This window comes from Micropterus dolomieu, linkage group LG13 (genome assembly GCF_021292245.1).
Source record: "Micropterus dolomieu isolate WLL.071019.BEF.003 ecotype Adirondacks linkage group LG13, ASM2129224v1, whole genome shotgun sequence".
Taxonomy (NCBI): Eukaryota; Metazoa; Chordata; class Actinopteri; order Centrarchiformes; family Centrarchidae; genus Micropterus; species Micropterus dolomieu.
This window is the reverse complement of record NC_060162.1, coordinates 19,469,274-19,485,672: the sequence shown is the minus strand read 5'-3', so window position 1 is coordinate 19,485,672 and position 16,399 is coordinate 19,469,274. Positions and strand designations below refer to the sequence as shown.

At 40.4% G+C, this 16,399-nt stretch overlaps 1 protein-coding gene across 1 annotated transcript; it reads left to right on the top strand.

Annotated features, from left to right (window-relative positions):
* The first annotated feature begins 606 nt into the window (after positions 1-606).
* Positions 607-16,380, top strand: LOC123981294 (ras-GEF domain-containing family member 1B-B-like). The gene is made up of 14 exons (XM_046065984.1): positions 607-793; positions 7,885-8,403; positions 8,562-8,684; positions 9,166-9,303; positions 9,938-10,153; positions 10,761-10,835; positions 12,531-12,623; positions 12,990-13,092; positions 13,495-13,574; positions 13,697-13,792; positions 13,889-13,984; positions 14,360-14,483; positions 14,580-14,652; positions 14,757-16,380. The coding sequence occupies exons 2-14, from the start codon at positions 7,891-7,893 to the stop codon at positions 14,788-14,790; spliced, it is 1,764 nt and encodes a 587-aa protein (XP_045921940.1). The 5' UTR covers positions 607-793; positions 7,885-7,890; the 3' UTR covers positions 14,791-16,380.
* Positions 16,381-16,399: the final 19 nt, after the last annotated feature.

The following is a 16,399-nucleotide window of genomic DNA, read 5'->3' as shown; positions in this document are numbered from 1 at the left end:
GTAGGAAATAATTACCTAATATGCAAAAACAATGCTACAATATGCAAATCTATTTTTCAAGACTATGTTTTTAATTCACAAATATCATCTTTCTAACAATAGAATAGCTTATAGTTGTAAAGTAGCTAGTTAATTTTCTTTCTCAGGATTTTTGCAATCCTCCCAGCAACTTTCCCTAACAGTGCTTAATGGCATGATTTACAACATGTAACTTTACAAACTCAAAACCAAACTTAAAAGCTTATGCTCTCTAACAAACTATTGATTTTTAAGTCACTGAGACCCACTTACAGCCACACACTCACATTCCGTGGGTAGAAACCTTACACCTTCCATATTTCAGCTCTCCTACAAAAACATTGCTGCTCCTGGCTGCGGTTGAAAAGAAAGAACTCGACAGACAGCGACACAGCCAATCAAAATCTCCGGAGATTTCGATTTTTCGACTCCTTCGCTACGATTGGTCCGCACCGTCCCTGGAGGCACCCGCCCCCGTGCAGCCATTGGACGTTTTTCCCGGCTCTATGGAACTCATTTGAATACGCCTCGCTTTGAGGCTCATTATCGCATCGCTGCTGGTTCAAATTGACTCAACTATGAGAAGCGGAGACACAATAGAGCAGAGCACGGCGCAGATACACTGCTGAGAGACTTGTATGTTACACACCGTGCAGCTTTATCCGGATCGGAGATTACTAATATATTGGATAGTCTTGTTTCTTTTCTTTTTCAACTCTTTCTGCCAGTGAACGAGAGATTGAATTCAGACATTGAGCTGCATCACACACAAGAGGTAACATTAAGTGAAGTTGTTCAGGGTGTGGATGATGGGGTTGTTTGTAGAAACTGTGCACTTTATTCTTTTAGGAATTAAGCTTCATAGTCAGAGTATTTCTACTGGATTAAAATCTGTTATGTAACTCCTGGAGACGTTTATTAGGGTAATAATAAGACATTTTACTTTTTTCAAAATGAACGTTTATAGTCAGAATTTTTTTTTTTTACAAGGTTTTATTTCATTGCTTGAAGGTATTTAGCATCAGGTTGCCTAGATTCTTTATAATTAAGGTATATCTCATGTTTTATAACAAACTTAATTTCCTAAAATGAAACTTTATAGTCTGAAAATAATGTTCACTCAAAAGCTTTTGTTCAGTCTTGTGATATTGGACAAGCCAGTGCTAACATGATCCTGCCAAATGTGTATGTTCTTCCTCCTACTTGCATTTGTTGTTGTTATTGTTTACCACCCATGTGAGTATATAATTAGACTGGCTGTCAGACACAAACACAAGTTACTCACCAGCACCTGTGATGGGACTGTGGTTACACAGCATGGCTTTTTCACAGTCAGCTTTTACTTTTATTGTGTTATGACTCAGTCAGACACCCATAATGTAGACCAGGCATGGTGGCTTAGTGCGTGTGCATGTGTGTTTGTGTGTGTGTGTGTGTGTGTGTGAGAGAGAGAGAGAGAATAACAGATTGTGTGTATGTCTGTAGGGAAAAGAAAAAAGACAATGGGTGTGGGTAGGCTACTTCTGACTAAACAGACTTTATTCCCTCCACACACCTCTATATAAACCACTGGTCTCTTAACTTGCTGAAATGTATGCCTCAGTGTTCTCCCAATTTGCACCCTTACTGTGACAGGCTGCTTAAAATAACCTCAAATTAAATGGTTTAACTTATTCAATAATTAACACAAAGGCAGTCTGAGGAGCACCGGCAACATTTAGGGCTTCAACTGGTCTAAAAACAGTCACATCCAGTTGTTTTCCAACTTTGATCTCAATATAAATTGTTCTTGTTGTGCTGTGAGGCAGTGGTTTGTGAGATCTGTGGGTTTAACGAGAATAGAAAATGTCTGCGTGTGAGAGAGAGAGAGAGAACCCCTTACACAAGCTTAGGTTTATTATATCGCAGCAGCAGAGGAGATAAAGTGTCTTTATCCTTTCTGACTCTAGGTTAATACTGTACTAGCCTACCAGATCGCACAAGGGATAGGTGTGTGTGTGTGTGTTTGTGTGTGTGTACACTTGAGTGCCTCAGTGCACTTATAACCCTGTGGGTGTGCGTGTATAGAGCCTACACACAAGGAAATGCGTGCATGGGAATAAAAGATGAAAACAGGAGCAGCAGTGGGTGAATTGTCTTCCACATATCTCTCCAGCTGATCTGAGTGTTGTGTCTGGATCCGGCTCTGTTTGCCTGTCCATCAGTTTGTAGTTGCAGGTTTTTCCAAATGGTCAGCGGCCTCCAGCGTCTGGTGTTTTGACAGCGGCTGCAGACCTCATCTGACCTGAGTGCCTACTCAAGCGTGAGGGGGCCAGTTTGTTTGAGCTCTCCTAGTTTAGTTTGGCAAGTTTGGTCAGGTGATGATGACGATTACAGTCTGGTGGTAATGGTGCAGAGTGGCCTGAAAGGTTGAGTCTCAGACCTCAAGCATGAAGAGAACTGTGATACAGATTGTAAAAAAACGTTCATGATTATGGGTATGCAGGTACTTGGACATCTAGAACAAAATAAAATCTCGACCGGCACATGTATTTATGTCCTTAATGTCATTAATACAGAAGAAACAGACTACTCCATTAAATAAATGGACTGAAGTGGGGCTGTAACAATTAATTTCATTATTGATTAATCTGCAGATTATGTTTTTGATTAATCGATTAATAATTTGGTCTAAAAATGTCAGAAAATAGTGAAAAATTACCAATACAATTCCCCTTTGTCCAAGGTTATGTCTATAAATGGCTTGCTTACTTTAACCACCACTTTAACCAGTCCAGAACCTAAAAACATTCAGCTGTTAAATCATATTTGTTGGCTTGTTTCTGCTTCCGCAAGACCCTGAAAGTCCCTGTAAGTGTTAGGATGAGAAATGTGGTAAGGCAAAAATTATATCAAGAGTTTCTTTTTAGATTGCCCCTGATTTTATTTTTCTGTATAGGGAATTTGAAGGCTCCTTGGTCAAAGTCTGTACCACATTCACCAAAACCTGACAATTTCTGCACCACTGCCAGCTGTCATTTCAAGAGCAGAAGCAGTTCATCACATAATTAGGAAAAGTCTGTCTCCACTCTGTTAAGTGAGGCATCGTAGATTCATCTTACTTGGCTTTCATGACATTCTGATGTCAAGGATAGTCACTTCACCTCTCACAGGAAGTAACAAATCAAAGTTGGAGAGTGAAATCCTCTCAACATTGGAGGAAAGGGAAAAAGGGATTCTTCCTCCCCTCCTTTGTTTTTCTTTTTGCTCTGGTTACTGACCACGTCTTAAGGCTTTCTGTGAATAGTGGTGCTGTTTAAAGGGTTAAATCATCTACGTGTAAAACAGTTTAGTGTGCCTCTTTGACATAACCACGAGCGATGAGCACAGCCTGGACTTTAACCTCATTTATTGTTACAAATAAAGGCTGACCGTGAAGGGTTTCCTTCAGACTTACACGCTTGTCTTGCTCACACTCCTTACCTGCTGTAGTTTATTAGTGTCAAAGTGCATAAAGTCCAAAGTGGAAAAGAGATAGCATTGCATTACATTGGCCTTTTACTAGTCTGATAAGTTTCACAGGTCCTCTTATCAGGTGCAGGCGGTGCCTTCTGCTTCTCTTGACAACTTTTCTCTCACACCATGTGTCCACATTGCATTAACCTACATGCTGAAGTTACTACACTTAAAGGGGCTTGACATTCCTATTGTGAACACAGATAATGGCACTTATTAGAAGCCCCAGTGGAAGTGATTATATATCCCAATCACAACAAACTAGTCCGTAAATTAAAAAACACACAACTTCACAGTGCTTCACAGCTAGCTGTTGAAAGACACTAATGTTGAATTGGTTTCTAGCTCCTGGTTCTGCTTAAAGGCCTCAAATTTGATTAGACGTCACAAAAAGCAGGAGTCTTTACAAACAAATCTTCTCTTGTTCCTTTCAGCTCCTGTTGTGGTTAAACTTCAGGGGGTTTCAGCACTGTCTATTATTAGGTCAGCGGGTATGTAGATGTTCATTGGAGTCAATTGGCTTTGAATAAGGACAATTTAGACTGACCAAGTTAGCTGCTTTCCCACCACGATGCACGGTTATACTGTTATGTTTTACACTGTAAACTAAATGAGCACTGCTGCTGCCCTCAAGATCCTTGGGCCACGTGCAGTTATATCTGCTTATGTCAATATGCGAGTTTCAGTATGCTGCTTCACCAAAGTCACAAAGACCGATTGCTTTACCTTTATTGCACTTGGCAAATAAGTGTGGACTTACGACGCATGACCTCACAGTAGATGATGCCTGTCAAGGCATAAAAAGAGTTCACACCTTGCAGAAGAATGAGAAAGTCTAGCTTTGGTAGTATGTCTTGTGTAAAAATGATCCCAGCCTCGTTTCATCAGAGGCAGGGCACGGCATACAGTGGCAAGCAGAGTGTGTGAACGCTGTTATGTGCGTCTGATCTGCCGTGATCTGCTCTGATCTCTTCCCGAGGGTCTTTGTGCGGTTGTTAATGCCATGACAGGATAGATAATACCTCTATTGTTGAAGACCTCCCCCTCATTCTCCCCCTCCTGTTAAAACTGGCCTCAGCATAGCTGGGAGTACCTTTAAAAAAAAAACACATTATGTTATTTAGAAAAAAATAGTCTGCCTAAAGTTGAATGATTTAGGTTGTTTTCAGCTCTGGAACCAACTGGGGTGAAATTAGACTTAAGCCATCAGTGCTTCTGTTAATCTGCAGGGATCTAAGGAGGAAGCAAGCCCAGCTGCAAAACAAATGGATGAACACCAACAACCCTTACTCAGTTTATTCATGTCAGAGTCAAAAACCCTCATACAGTATGATATTTGACAACACCAAACACCAAATACTGATGTCTCTTTGAAGCAGTTTGGACACATTTTACTGGTTTAAATCCATTAGCAGACGATATTTGCAAGCAGCTCCATCAAACCTTCAATTACTTTTAACCTTTTGATGAACCGGGTTATGACATTTTAGGCACCACACACTACAGACTGTGCCATTTGTCCACACAGGAGATACTGTCTGTTGTGTCACAGTACAAAATGAACTTTAAAGCGTGCAATGAGTATAGAGTATTTAAATATTCTTGTGTTTTTTTCTCAGCAATGTCCTAACAAAAATGTACATTTCTGCCTTTTCCTATATTTGTATTACCACATCAAACCAATTTTTGTAAGGCTGCAATTTTTCAAAAGTTTACAAACAAGAGAATTTAAACAATGCTTTAAATATAAAATTATGCTCCCAACGCCATCATTAAGTTGTCCGTAGAGAGCCTAACCTATGATTTAGAGAGAGTAAAATTTCAGTGCTGCTGCATGGAAGCCACAACTATCTAAAGGGTCAACTTTTCAGGAAGTCAGTCTGGAAAACCCAAGATTGGTTTAGAATTTTTAGATGTGTTTTTCCATTTGCATAAGGTCACCTTTCAATGCAAACAGAAGCTTGGAGACAGAAAATCGACATCCAGACTGTAGTAAATATTACTCAGTAGATTCTTATCTCAACTTGACCACCAGAGCTGTGCTTTTCCAGACTACATATTGTAACTTTAGGAAGGTAAAGCCACTGTAATCTTTTAGCCGAGTTAGAAGGAAAACAGCACAGATCACAGAGTTCAGAAGAGGGGCTGGCACTGGACTGGCTTACACTGGCATGACGCCAGGCGCTGTGGTACACAAGAGTGCATGTGTGTGTGTCGCTCAAGCCATCATTTGTTTATGTGTGACGTGTGTGTGTGTTTGGATTATACCGGCATGGGGCTAGGCGCCATGGTGGACGTGGTGTGTGTGTGTAAGATGTTGGCTCAGGCAGACACTCCTCTGTCGGCACTGTGATGGACAAACAAAAGTCTCCTGGATTCCTGCAGGGTTTTGTTTTCTGGCACAGTGTACATGCATGTGTATCGCTGTGTGTGTGTGTGTGTGTGTGTGTGTGTGTGTGTGTGTGTGTGTATGTGTGTGTGTGTGTGTGTGTGGCTCGGTTTACGCTGGCATGTGGTTCCTAGACAGACAACAGTAGCAGGATAAAGATGGCTCCAGAGTTAAAGCAGAGATCACGCCTTTGTGGTGATCTGGGATCAGCTTACCTACCCCAGATCCAATTATCTACACCATTAAGACAAAAATTGCTGTCTTGAGATCATCCATCTGTTGGCCTATTTCTTTTCCTTATGCAGCCCTGATGCCAAAAAACTAGCTCCAAGAATGTGACAAAAAATAAAGTACGAGACAGTGGAAAAAAATCCTTAAAAAAAATTGTTTTTTCTTTTTACAGAATTACTTTGAGGGAAAGTGAATTTCACAAGGAGGTATCTTTCAACAGTTCAAAGCCAAAATAGTAAACAGAGTGGGGGTAAAATTATGTAATTAAGTGTTATTACTTTCAAAGACACGTCTAAGTCTCTGCTTTGCGTGATCGAGTTGCTCACAGCAAAAAACATCAACCACATAACCAGGGCGTGAAAGTGGGAGGGGTTGTCATAGTATAGTAGCAGGAAAACACATCACCAAAGGAGTAGTGTAGTCATGATTTGTAGTAATGATTTTTTGATTCATATAAAAGAGAGGGACTGAAAGATGGTCAGTCCTCAACAGCATTTTCAAAAGCAACATTGTTTATCATTAAACACTGATGTTTGAACAACTAATGAAAAAGTATCTTTTTAACCTAAAAGGCATGCTAACTGTTTTAAGACAACAAAACCACGTATTTATTATGTGCTGTTTCCAGCTTCTTCCATCTGTGGATTTTCTGCTTTTTAATCTGTATTAATTAAATAAAACATTTGGGGGTTGGACTGTTGATTGGACAACAAAAGTGTATGAAGATGTCAAATTAGGGATGGACAATAAAACAATAACAATAATTATCGCAATATAATTTTTTTCAATAAAAATATAACAAATGTTCAATAAATATTCAATAAATGTTTGATTTTATTCACTTGAATCATACACGAGTTAGGACTTAATTTTTCTTTAAGATGTTTATTCTGTTGAGGAAAAAGGACTGAAAAAGGTTTTACTTAATTTTATTTAAAGATATTTGTTAACAAAGATTTTATCATAAATATTTTGAATGAATGTTCTATCTCAGATTTGTGATGTGATCCACTCTTTGTCATCAAGTGTTGGCCATAAAGAAAAGTTTAAGCCACAATTAACCATCAGGTTTCTTCAACTTTCACTCAGGAGCAAAAATCAGCCTTTAAACTTGAAAGAAAAAAACTATTTGATACGTGATAATTATCGATATCGAAAGATATGAAACTTTTTATCGTGATAACATTTTTGGCCATATCGTCCAGCCCTATGTCAAATTTTGCTCTGGGAGAAGAAAGAACAGTATACATCAGTCTTAATTCAATCAGGAAATTCATACTACTTAATTCACACCTTCTCTAGGGCTGGGCGATATGACGAAATATACCAAGAGACTATAACTATATGAATTTGTCCACACTTTGGCTGTTACAAAAAATTGTGTTTAAATTTAAAAATAATTTGTGTTTTCTGTGTTTTCTATAGTTATTGCAATTGTCTTGTGAAATACTGGTGATACTGGTACTAGTTTTAGCCTTTCAGGCTGCATTAAACATGACAAGGTTGTCACAAGTAGACAATGCTTTGTTTTAAGGGGACATAAACTGGGAATTTGGGAACCACTGTAATACATCACCGTGGGCAATGTTGCAAGTCAATGAGCAAAACTGCTTTATGGCACAATGAGTTTTCTATGATTTTTGCATGTATGTGATGAAATACCAGATATTGATGGATTACCCATAAACAGACATTATGTCTGGCCGCTTTATTCAATAACAATTTCTCATTTTCTCATGTCTTTTCTACAGGTCATCATGCCTCCCACAACCCCGTATGCTGGAAAGTTCAACTCGTATGGCAACAACAACAACAACCATCCTCAGCCTCACAGTCCGTACCGCAGCGGCACCGCCCCAAAGCCCACGAAGGAAAGCGTCTACAACGGCGCCTACTCTTCCTCAGAAAACCCCTACGACATACCACAGCCTCACACTTCGTATCGCAGCTCCTCTGTCTCCTCTGTGACCGCAAAGGAGCATCATTACAACAGCTGTGCGCTTTCAGAGAACCCGTACTCCTCGTCGCAGCCTCACAGCCCGCGACAGCACAGCACTTCCTGTCCCGGACGCGCATACCGTCACACCAGCAGCAGTAGCGGCAGCGAGCAGTCGTGCCGTAACAACTCTGTGTCAGCGAAAGGCCGACTTTACGGCCACGGCGTCACCGCCAGCTATGGCGAAATGTGTTACCATGACAACAGTTTGGTTTCAGCATCCCTTGAGGCGCTGATCCAGCACCTGGTTCCCACAGTTGACTACTATCCTGATGTAAGTACCAGGAAACCTCTCTAAATGTTGTGAGAAACACGTTTCTTTTTGTGCTTGGAAGCAGACTTGCTCTGTTAGAGGAATGATGGCAGCAGTCCTGTTTGTGTCGTCCTTTCTCATCGTGTCTCTGAGAGATGTTTTGTTTTCCTCATCATCAGAGGTCGTATGTGTTCACCTTCCTGCTGAGTTCACGCCTCTTCCTGCACCCATATGAGCTCATGACAAGGGTTTGTCACCTGTGTGTGGAGCAGCAGCGGTCCGGAGACACCCTGCTGGATAAGGTGGGCGGATTACACGCACACACACACACGTGCGCACATAATTACAACACAGTTATAATTATTTCTCTCCATTTCACTCTCCCACACAAACTCACCCACCTTAATGTTGTCACACTCTCTCACCCACAGACACACACACAACCCCTCTGTAATTCTTTTTTGGGAGAAAATATTTATCGACTATTTCATAAGCAAAGAAATTCCAGTCAGACAGAGTTGTTTCAAACTGACACAAGGGAAATAAAAGTGAAGGGGACACATTTAATGGAAACAATAAAGTAAACATATGAACAAGTAATAGCAGCTTATTTAGTAATATTGTCTCAGAAAGCCACAAACCACAGTGGCTATGTTTGTGCTGAAACATAAAGGTCACGAGGTTTAGATTTTGTTTCGAGATAGAAAACACCCATAAATGCTGTTGAATTATATTATATATATTCTAAGTCTACTGTCTAACATGCCGCATGCTGTTCTTTAGATCCGTTTCCGTGAGGTGGCGCCTAAGTTGGTGCAGCTGCTAACAGAGTGGACCGAGACGTTTCCGTACGACTTCAGGGACGAAAGGATGATGCGTTGCCTCAAGGACATGACACACCATGTGGCCCGAGGGGATGAGGTTAGTGTCAAATCTACAGTTGTTACATTTTAAAACAATTTAAAACAAAGAAGACATGAGCAAATAAGTAGCAAGGGATTCCTGGTGAGAAAAATTGCTGGGTAATGACAAGTCTATGACTCTCCCTGCCCCTCGGCTTAACAGCGGCCCAAATGCTTCACAGCTGGTTGCCAAACTTGTGCCAGACTCATGATGAATAGTATGTTAGACCACTGGAATGATTAAAGGTGGCAAGCAACACTAGCCCATAGCTAGCACCTCTGCTCAAGTATGCACACCCACATCCTTGCCAAAAATACCAGGAAGAATTGTTACTTTGTCACTTTGCTGATCTCTCAATGTTTCAACCAGCGCTTTCATCAGGTCATAATGCTAATTTGTCCAAACGTTTGGTTTATGACTGAATTCAGCCCCATCAGTACTGTGTTAAGTGCAAATGTTAGCATGCTAACACTCTATACTAAAATGGTGAATATGACAAACATTATACCTGCTAAACATCAGCGTGTTAGCATTGTCACTGAGATTATTAGCGTTTAGCTCAAAGCACCTCTGTGCCTAAGTACAGCCTCCCAGAGCAGCTAGCATGACTGTACATCTAATGATTAGTGTTATGTTTGTGTCATGCTTCCAGTACTCTTGGCGAGCCATGCAGCAGATGACCCAGCGGCTGATCAAACGTCTATCTGCCCTCGGCCAGTATGAGGAGGCTGTTGCAGCGCTCAACGCTGTGGCAATGGAGCGGCCCGCTTCCCTGAAAAGCAAACAGGCCTCGGGGCAGCGAAGTGATGTAATGAGCGTCTGTGATGACCCCTTCATCCTCGCCCAGCAGCTCACACACATTGAGCTGGTAAGATTTGGGACTCTTATTCTATTTATCTGTTCATATTTAGAGTTGCGATGCGTCATAATTCTTCTGTGTAATCATCTGTTATGAGATCTGGAGACAGATCTGCAGATACTTTTTTACAGGCCTTGTAAACTCATCTAAATTTAGAAGATTTGTTATTTTGGTGCTGTGAAAGCAGTGTTTAAGAACACACATTTATAGACTTAATAAAAATGTTAAACTGCTTTTTCTGCTTGTGTATTGACTTGACAGAATTGTTGTTTTACGATTGTTATTTTCAGTTTTATTGTTTTCCTTTAAACCCCTTTGTGTGGTCTGTTTTGCTGCAGCTGTGCATATAGAAAGTTTATCTATAGTCTCTTAAAGATTTTATTGCTTTCAGTTATGTGCTGTTTTTTTCTGGCAGCCCTAATCTTTAAACCACTTTGTAGAGGACATTACACTAACTTTTACTGATTTGAATAACTTGTTGTTTTTGTAATGACCCTTTATTGAAGTTACAGCCCACCTTCGTCACAAATTTTTTTTACCACCATCTCCAGTCTTTTGTCATAAATTACAGTTATTGTTGTCCTGATGGTTTTCTCTCCCTGTTCTCTGCCTTCAGGACAGATTAAGTTTTATTGGTCCTGAAGAGTTCATCCAGACATTCGCCATGAAGGATCCTCTGGAGAACCACAAGGTACAATTGAGTTTGGATGAACACACGCCGTGTTTTAGCTCTGTCTCTCTCTCCAGTTTCTTCAGCTTGTTTTTGGACACCATAGCTGAAGATATTTCAGCTTCACATTATCACAACCCTGTCAGAGAGTAAACATAATCACGACCTCTCAACCAGAAAACTTATTTCTTAGATGTGATTTGTTCCTCATTTCCTTTTTCCTTATAGTATTTTATGTTGCTGATTAAAATGATTTGTAAATGACTTACTTTCTACTACGAGATTAAATGAGTGATTTCACAAAACCATTCAAATTAAACTAACTCATTCCAGTCAGAATGAACGGACTGATGGATTTAACAGCCATGGCTTGCTGCATACAGCTTTTTCTGTGTAAAGGCGGCTTAAGAATACAGAAACATGTTTATAATTATCAACATCAAAAGAACGATACAGAAAAGCCCCAGATTGTAGTCATTTTCAAGTCATCCTTTATTATTTTGATTTCAAGTGTCTTCATTTTGGGTCTGCTTTGCGTGTAATTTGTGGTCTGCTTCAGTTCAAGTTAATTTGCTTTAGAAGCCACATGAAAGATCCCACTGGCAGATACATGCGAATTTGTGTAGCTTTTTATTTTTTTTTGAAAATGCATCAGACACAGTATGAAAGTGCCATTCTGTGTGCGTCTATGTGCATCTAAGGGCTCTTTCCCTCCTAAGTGGTCCTGTGAGTCAGCTGAAGGGTCGTTTTCAATCAGTACTGCTGAGAACAAGCTTTGATATGTTGTATGTGACCGTGCTGCATCTCGGCCCTCACCGGTACTGCGCCACTTATATAAGACCTACTTTGTATAAAAGAGTGGTTGAGTCAGCGTAAGGGGTCCTGAAGTGTAGAGGGGAAGCTTGGAGTGGAGTGGGCTGCCGGTGTTGTGTAAGCATTTAATGGAGCCATGAATCTCTGGGATTACATCATCACGGCCAAGTCAAGGTTATTTAATGCGCTTTTATAATGTTTATTTATATAAAAGTTCCTCTGGCGAACAGGTCCACTGCTGACTGTCTCTGGAAATGAGATGGGAATAACAATAGACACGTCACAGACTCCACTGTGCAGGTCCACGGTTGAGTGGGTGTGAGGGCTGTCAAGCAGCAGCAATCTGTTTCCTTGGGTTCCTTTTTTATAAAATGATTTAGTGGCTACTCTTAAGAAAGGTATGAGCTGAGCAGAATTTGTCTGGTCAGATTTTGATAGAAAGATAAAAAATTAAAACGTGCTCAACATACCACAAAAAAAGCCAAAAAATTAATCATAACAAAAAAATCTTAACTTGAGGTCCAGCTGTTTCCAGGGCTTTCATCGGCATCTTATGGTATTCCTCAGCAAACAGAGTTCAGTTCAGTATTTGCTGTGCATTATTACTCAGTGCTTTTGTCAGTACTCTTAGCACCATCTGCTGAGGGGAACCATGTGATACAGTTGAGAACTCCAGAAAAATCTAGTAAGGGTAGCTTTTTTCATGAATTAAACAGTGTGAATGTATTAAAAGCCCACAACCCAGTTCAGCTTTCTTGCTAAAATACTTTAGTCCATAAAACAATGAAATACTGAAAGAATGATATGGAAATACTGATAAAACCCCTAACAACATGTATAATTGTAATTCTGTGGACATGCATGTGAGTAAATGTGTCTTCTCCATCATTTTTGTTTTTTAAGGGTTTCTTCCGGAAGCGCAAGACCAGTAACCTGGAGGCCTACATCAACTGGTTCAACAGATTGAGTTACCTGGTGGCCACTGAGATCTGTATGGTATGTTGTACTTAAAGTTCAGAAATCTCTGCTATAAGTCAGTTTTACACACACCAGGGCTCTTGTTGTTTATTTGGCAAGTTTCAGCTATTCATCTATGCTTCATTCTGAAACAGGCAGCAGTTGACCATTTAGGGTTTGATATAAATAATTATGGACCAAGGAACAACTTCACAATGCTTACAAAACAAAACTTAATAAAACAACAAAATGCCTTAAACTTCTCCTGTAGCATAATCAATATCTGGTTTCTGCTCAGAAAACATGTATTTATAAAAAATGATTAAGGTTGAAATTGTCCAGATATTTATTGGCAGGCGACGAAGGAGTCTGTGATTCACCTCCTGTTGTGTTCTCTCATTACAGCCAGTGAAGAAGAAGCACAGAGCACGGATCATCGAGTTCTTCATTGACGTGGCTCAGGAGTGTTTCAACATCGGCAACTTCAACTCCCTCATGGCCATCATCAGTGAGTATCGGACATACAGAAACTCACATTTAACCAATGAAATGCAGCCAACATAGCTCCATCCCCAAGACTGCTTGGATGACAAGTGATTTCTGTGCAGAATCACCAGGGTGCTTAAACCTGTATCGGCACACATTATAAAGATAGTAGATCCTGCAGCATCCCCACATACAGCAGGAATCAGCTTTATTCTTGATTTCACAAACCACTTTGTCACAGCTTGTGTTTGAAGTAGTTAAATTGTTGTTCCATCCTTTCCAAATATAGTGCCAGTCGGAATTTAGGCTGTAGTTCAAGAAGTACAAGTTGAGTTAGTGGAGGCTCGAAGCAGTCCTGCCCGCTCAGTTTCTTAGGTCTGCATCTGGAAATACACTGTATACTCACACTATCTCTGTCTCTCAGCTGGGATGAACATGAGTCCAGTTGCCAGACTGAGGAAAACGTGGAGTAAAGTCAACACCGACAAGTTCGAAATTCTGGAGGTAAAAATCTGAATACATTGGTGATAAAGTGGATTGAAGATTTTATGTTGCAATTACATTGTTTGCTAAAAATGTATGTATATGTGTTTGATCAATGTCTGTCTCTGTCTGACCTCATGCAGCACCAGATGGACCCTTCCAGTAACTTCAGCAACTACCGCACTGCGCTACGTGGCGCCACCCAGAGGTCTGAGACCGCACACAGCAGCCAGGAGAAGGTAGGAGAGCACACTGGATTCTTCTAGAAAGAAAAAAAACCTAAAGCCCTAAATGTAAAATGTCAATATAAACTTGCTGTTGCCTCTTTCCTCCAGATTGTGATTCCTTTCTTCAGTCTCCTCATTAAAGATATCTACTTCCTGAATGAAGGCTGTGCCAGCAGGCTGTCCAACGGACACATTAACTTTGAGGTAAGTCCACAATTAAAATGACAGGTTTTATTATATTAATGGTGAAAAAAAAATAGAAGCTTATTTAAACACAGTAATATTTGATCATTCACTGTGAAATGATATAACTACTACACAGTAATGGGCTTTGTTAAGAGGCTTTTACATGTGATCTAACGTCTCCCCCTTGTGGCTAAAAATAGTATTACATTTACTTTTTTACTTTTTTACTCCGATGGTATTAACAAACAGTTTTACTGCTGACAATCTTCTTTTTGTGCTTCATGATCTTAATGGTATTTGTGTATTTCCTGGAGCTGCAAGAGCCAGCCACATGCATTTTGTTAAACCGGTGTCAGTTTGTGAATAAAGTCTGTTGTCACTGTGTCCCAACAGAAACTGTGGGAACTTGCAAAGCAGGTGAGCGAGTTCCTGGTATGGCGTCAGGTGGTTTGTCCGTTTGACAGAGACCGCCGGATCCTCCAGTACCTCGTCACCACGCCTGTCTTCAGCGAAGACGGTCAGTATACAATATTCTCTGCGTTTACCGTCCGGAAGTTTGCACCAAGTCGGAGGACAAATTAAAGTCAGGCTTTGTCTTGTTTTATGGCTGCAGAGCTGCATCTGGCTTCCTATGAGAGTGAAGGACCCGAGAACAACATGGAGAAAGACAGTCGTAGGTCTCTTAGGTGGGTGTACACACACATGCACACACTCCAGAACAATGAAGTCTGAACCCTAACATATAACAAATCAACGTATTGACGCTGATTATCTATGTTCTTTTACACAGATCTTCCCTTCTGCATCGAGAGAATCGATCCTAAGAGAATGACAATCCTCCGTATGACTGTAAATGAACGAGGTCCTTTAAAGCTACAGCTTCCTCCATATTATCTTTGGACACTTTTTTACATCCCCATGGCCATATTTTAGGCCTTGGACAAATACTGATCTACAGGAGTACAAACGTAGCTCTGCCATTATTCTCACAGATGAACAGAAGAACATATTACAATATGTGGGCTTTGAGGCTTACAAGGAGCATAAATGATTTATAAATCAGATCCTTGATGACCACCCAGTGCCAAAGGACCATAACGCTGCAGTTATTACTATAACCCTCTGCCTTGCAAGCGTTCAGGAACTGGAATCATTTGAACCTAAAGGATTCCCAACAGGAGCTGGGATTACTGATTTGGATCGTCAGCTGTGCTTCTTCTTCTCCTTCCAGTTCTGTCCAAGGTGCTTGGATTTCACTGCAGAACATGTGTGGATCTTGTTTATATCTCCAGTTTACCTTCATCACGGCGAAACAGCTTCATATTGTGGAGGGATTCATGCTTATAAGCACGAGGGGCTGGTTTAGTCTCTGTATCAGACACACATGGACCCGATTGGTTATATTGCAACATTAGCGCTGCTTCCCTGCGGATGTCCTGGCTGAGTTCGGTCAAAAACCACAAAGAGAGGAAACATCCACTCCGAAAGGAAGAGCTGATTTTCATTGATTTGTATTATAAGTAACAGGCTGACAGCTGCTTTAGAAGTGGTGCTGTATGCATTGTTGTCTTGTGTTGATTTTAACATCTTGAGCAGCCACTGCACCACATCCAGTCCATTTGCTCTCAGTTTGCACACAGCAGCACCAGTTTCCAGCTATTTCATTCAAGCCTTTTATCTAATTTAAACACAAGTCAGTACATCAGCTGCAGATTTCCCAACACATTTTAGATAGACCGTTTTCATTAATCATGCTGTTTGGTTGTAAACATGCTGTGGCGTGCGCACTTTGACTCCGTATTGGTGATGCAAAATTGTGTCAGCAACATTATGCTAATCATGCAAGGTAAATGAAATGCACTTCAGTGGGTTCTTGTGTATTGTATTATAGGATACAGTGACTCCTATTTTTAAGGTGTCTTTCTATACAGTATTACATTGTTGTTTTTTGTATCAGAAGTTAAAATGTTTTTTCCTCATGTACTTTATCTGTTTCACCACGAGCTTGTTGCTGGTTGGCTGGCTCTGCATTGGTAAGCTATTTAGTTAAGACAACTAGTTAAGACAACACCAGTTCATGTATGACAAAGAAGTGTTTTGCGTCTGAATGAAGCACAAACTGAGGTGTGTATGTGCAGCTTAAATACAAACAGAAACCTCACCCTCCTCTTCATCTCATCCGTAATGACGTGATCTTGATGTGCGCCTTTAAAATCTGCCTGTGAGTGAAAGTGACGCTATTTGTATGATTTTAAAAAAGCTCATGTTTCATTTAGAAGTGTTTTTCTCATCTGTGCTTCTTTCAATCTTTTTTTATGTGTGTATCATTTGTGTTACCAGTCAGGGTACTTATACTGAAGGTCTTTGTGAAAAGAGAATTATATTTTTTCTTTCAAATAAACGGAATAACTGACTAATGTGTTCTTTTCTTTG

Bases quoted from the DNA above. Each gene is read 5' to 3' on its own strand.
- LOC123981294 (XM_046065984.1), top strand. From the start codon at position 7,891: ATGCCTCCCACAACCCCGTATGCTGGAAAGTTCAACTCGTATGGCAAC. The intron at 13,093-13,494 runs GTGAGTATCGGA...TCTGTCTCTCAG, and splicing joins CTCCCTCATGGCCATCATCA to CTGGGATGAACATGAGTCCA. The intron at 13,793-13,888 runs GTAGGAGAGCAC...TCTTTCCTCCAG, and splicing joins CACACAGCAGCCAGGAGAAG to ATTGTGATTCCTTTCTTCAG.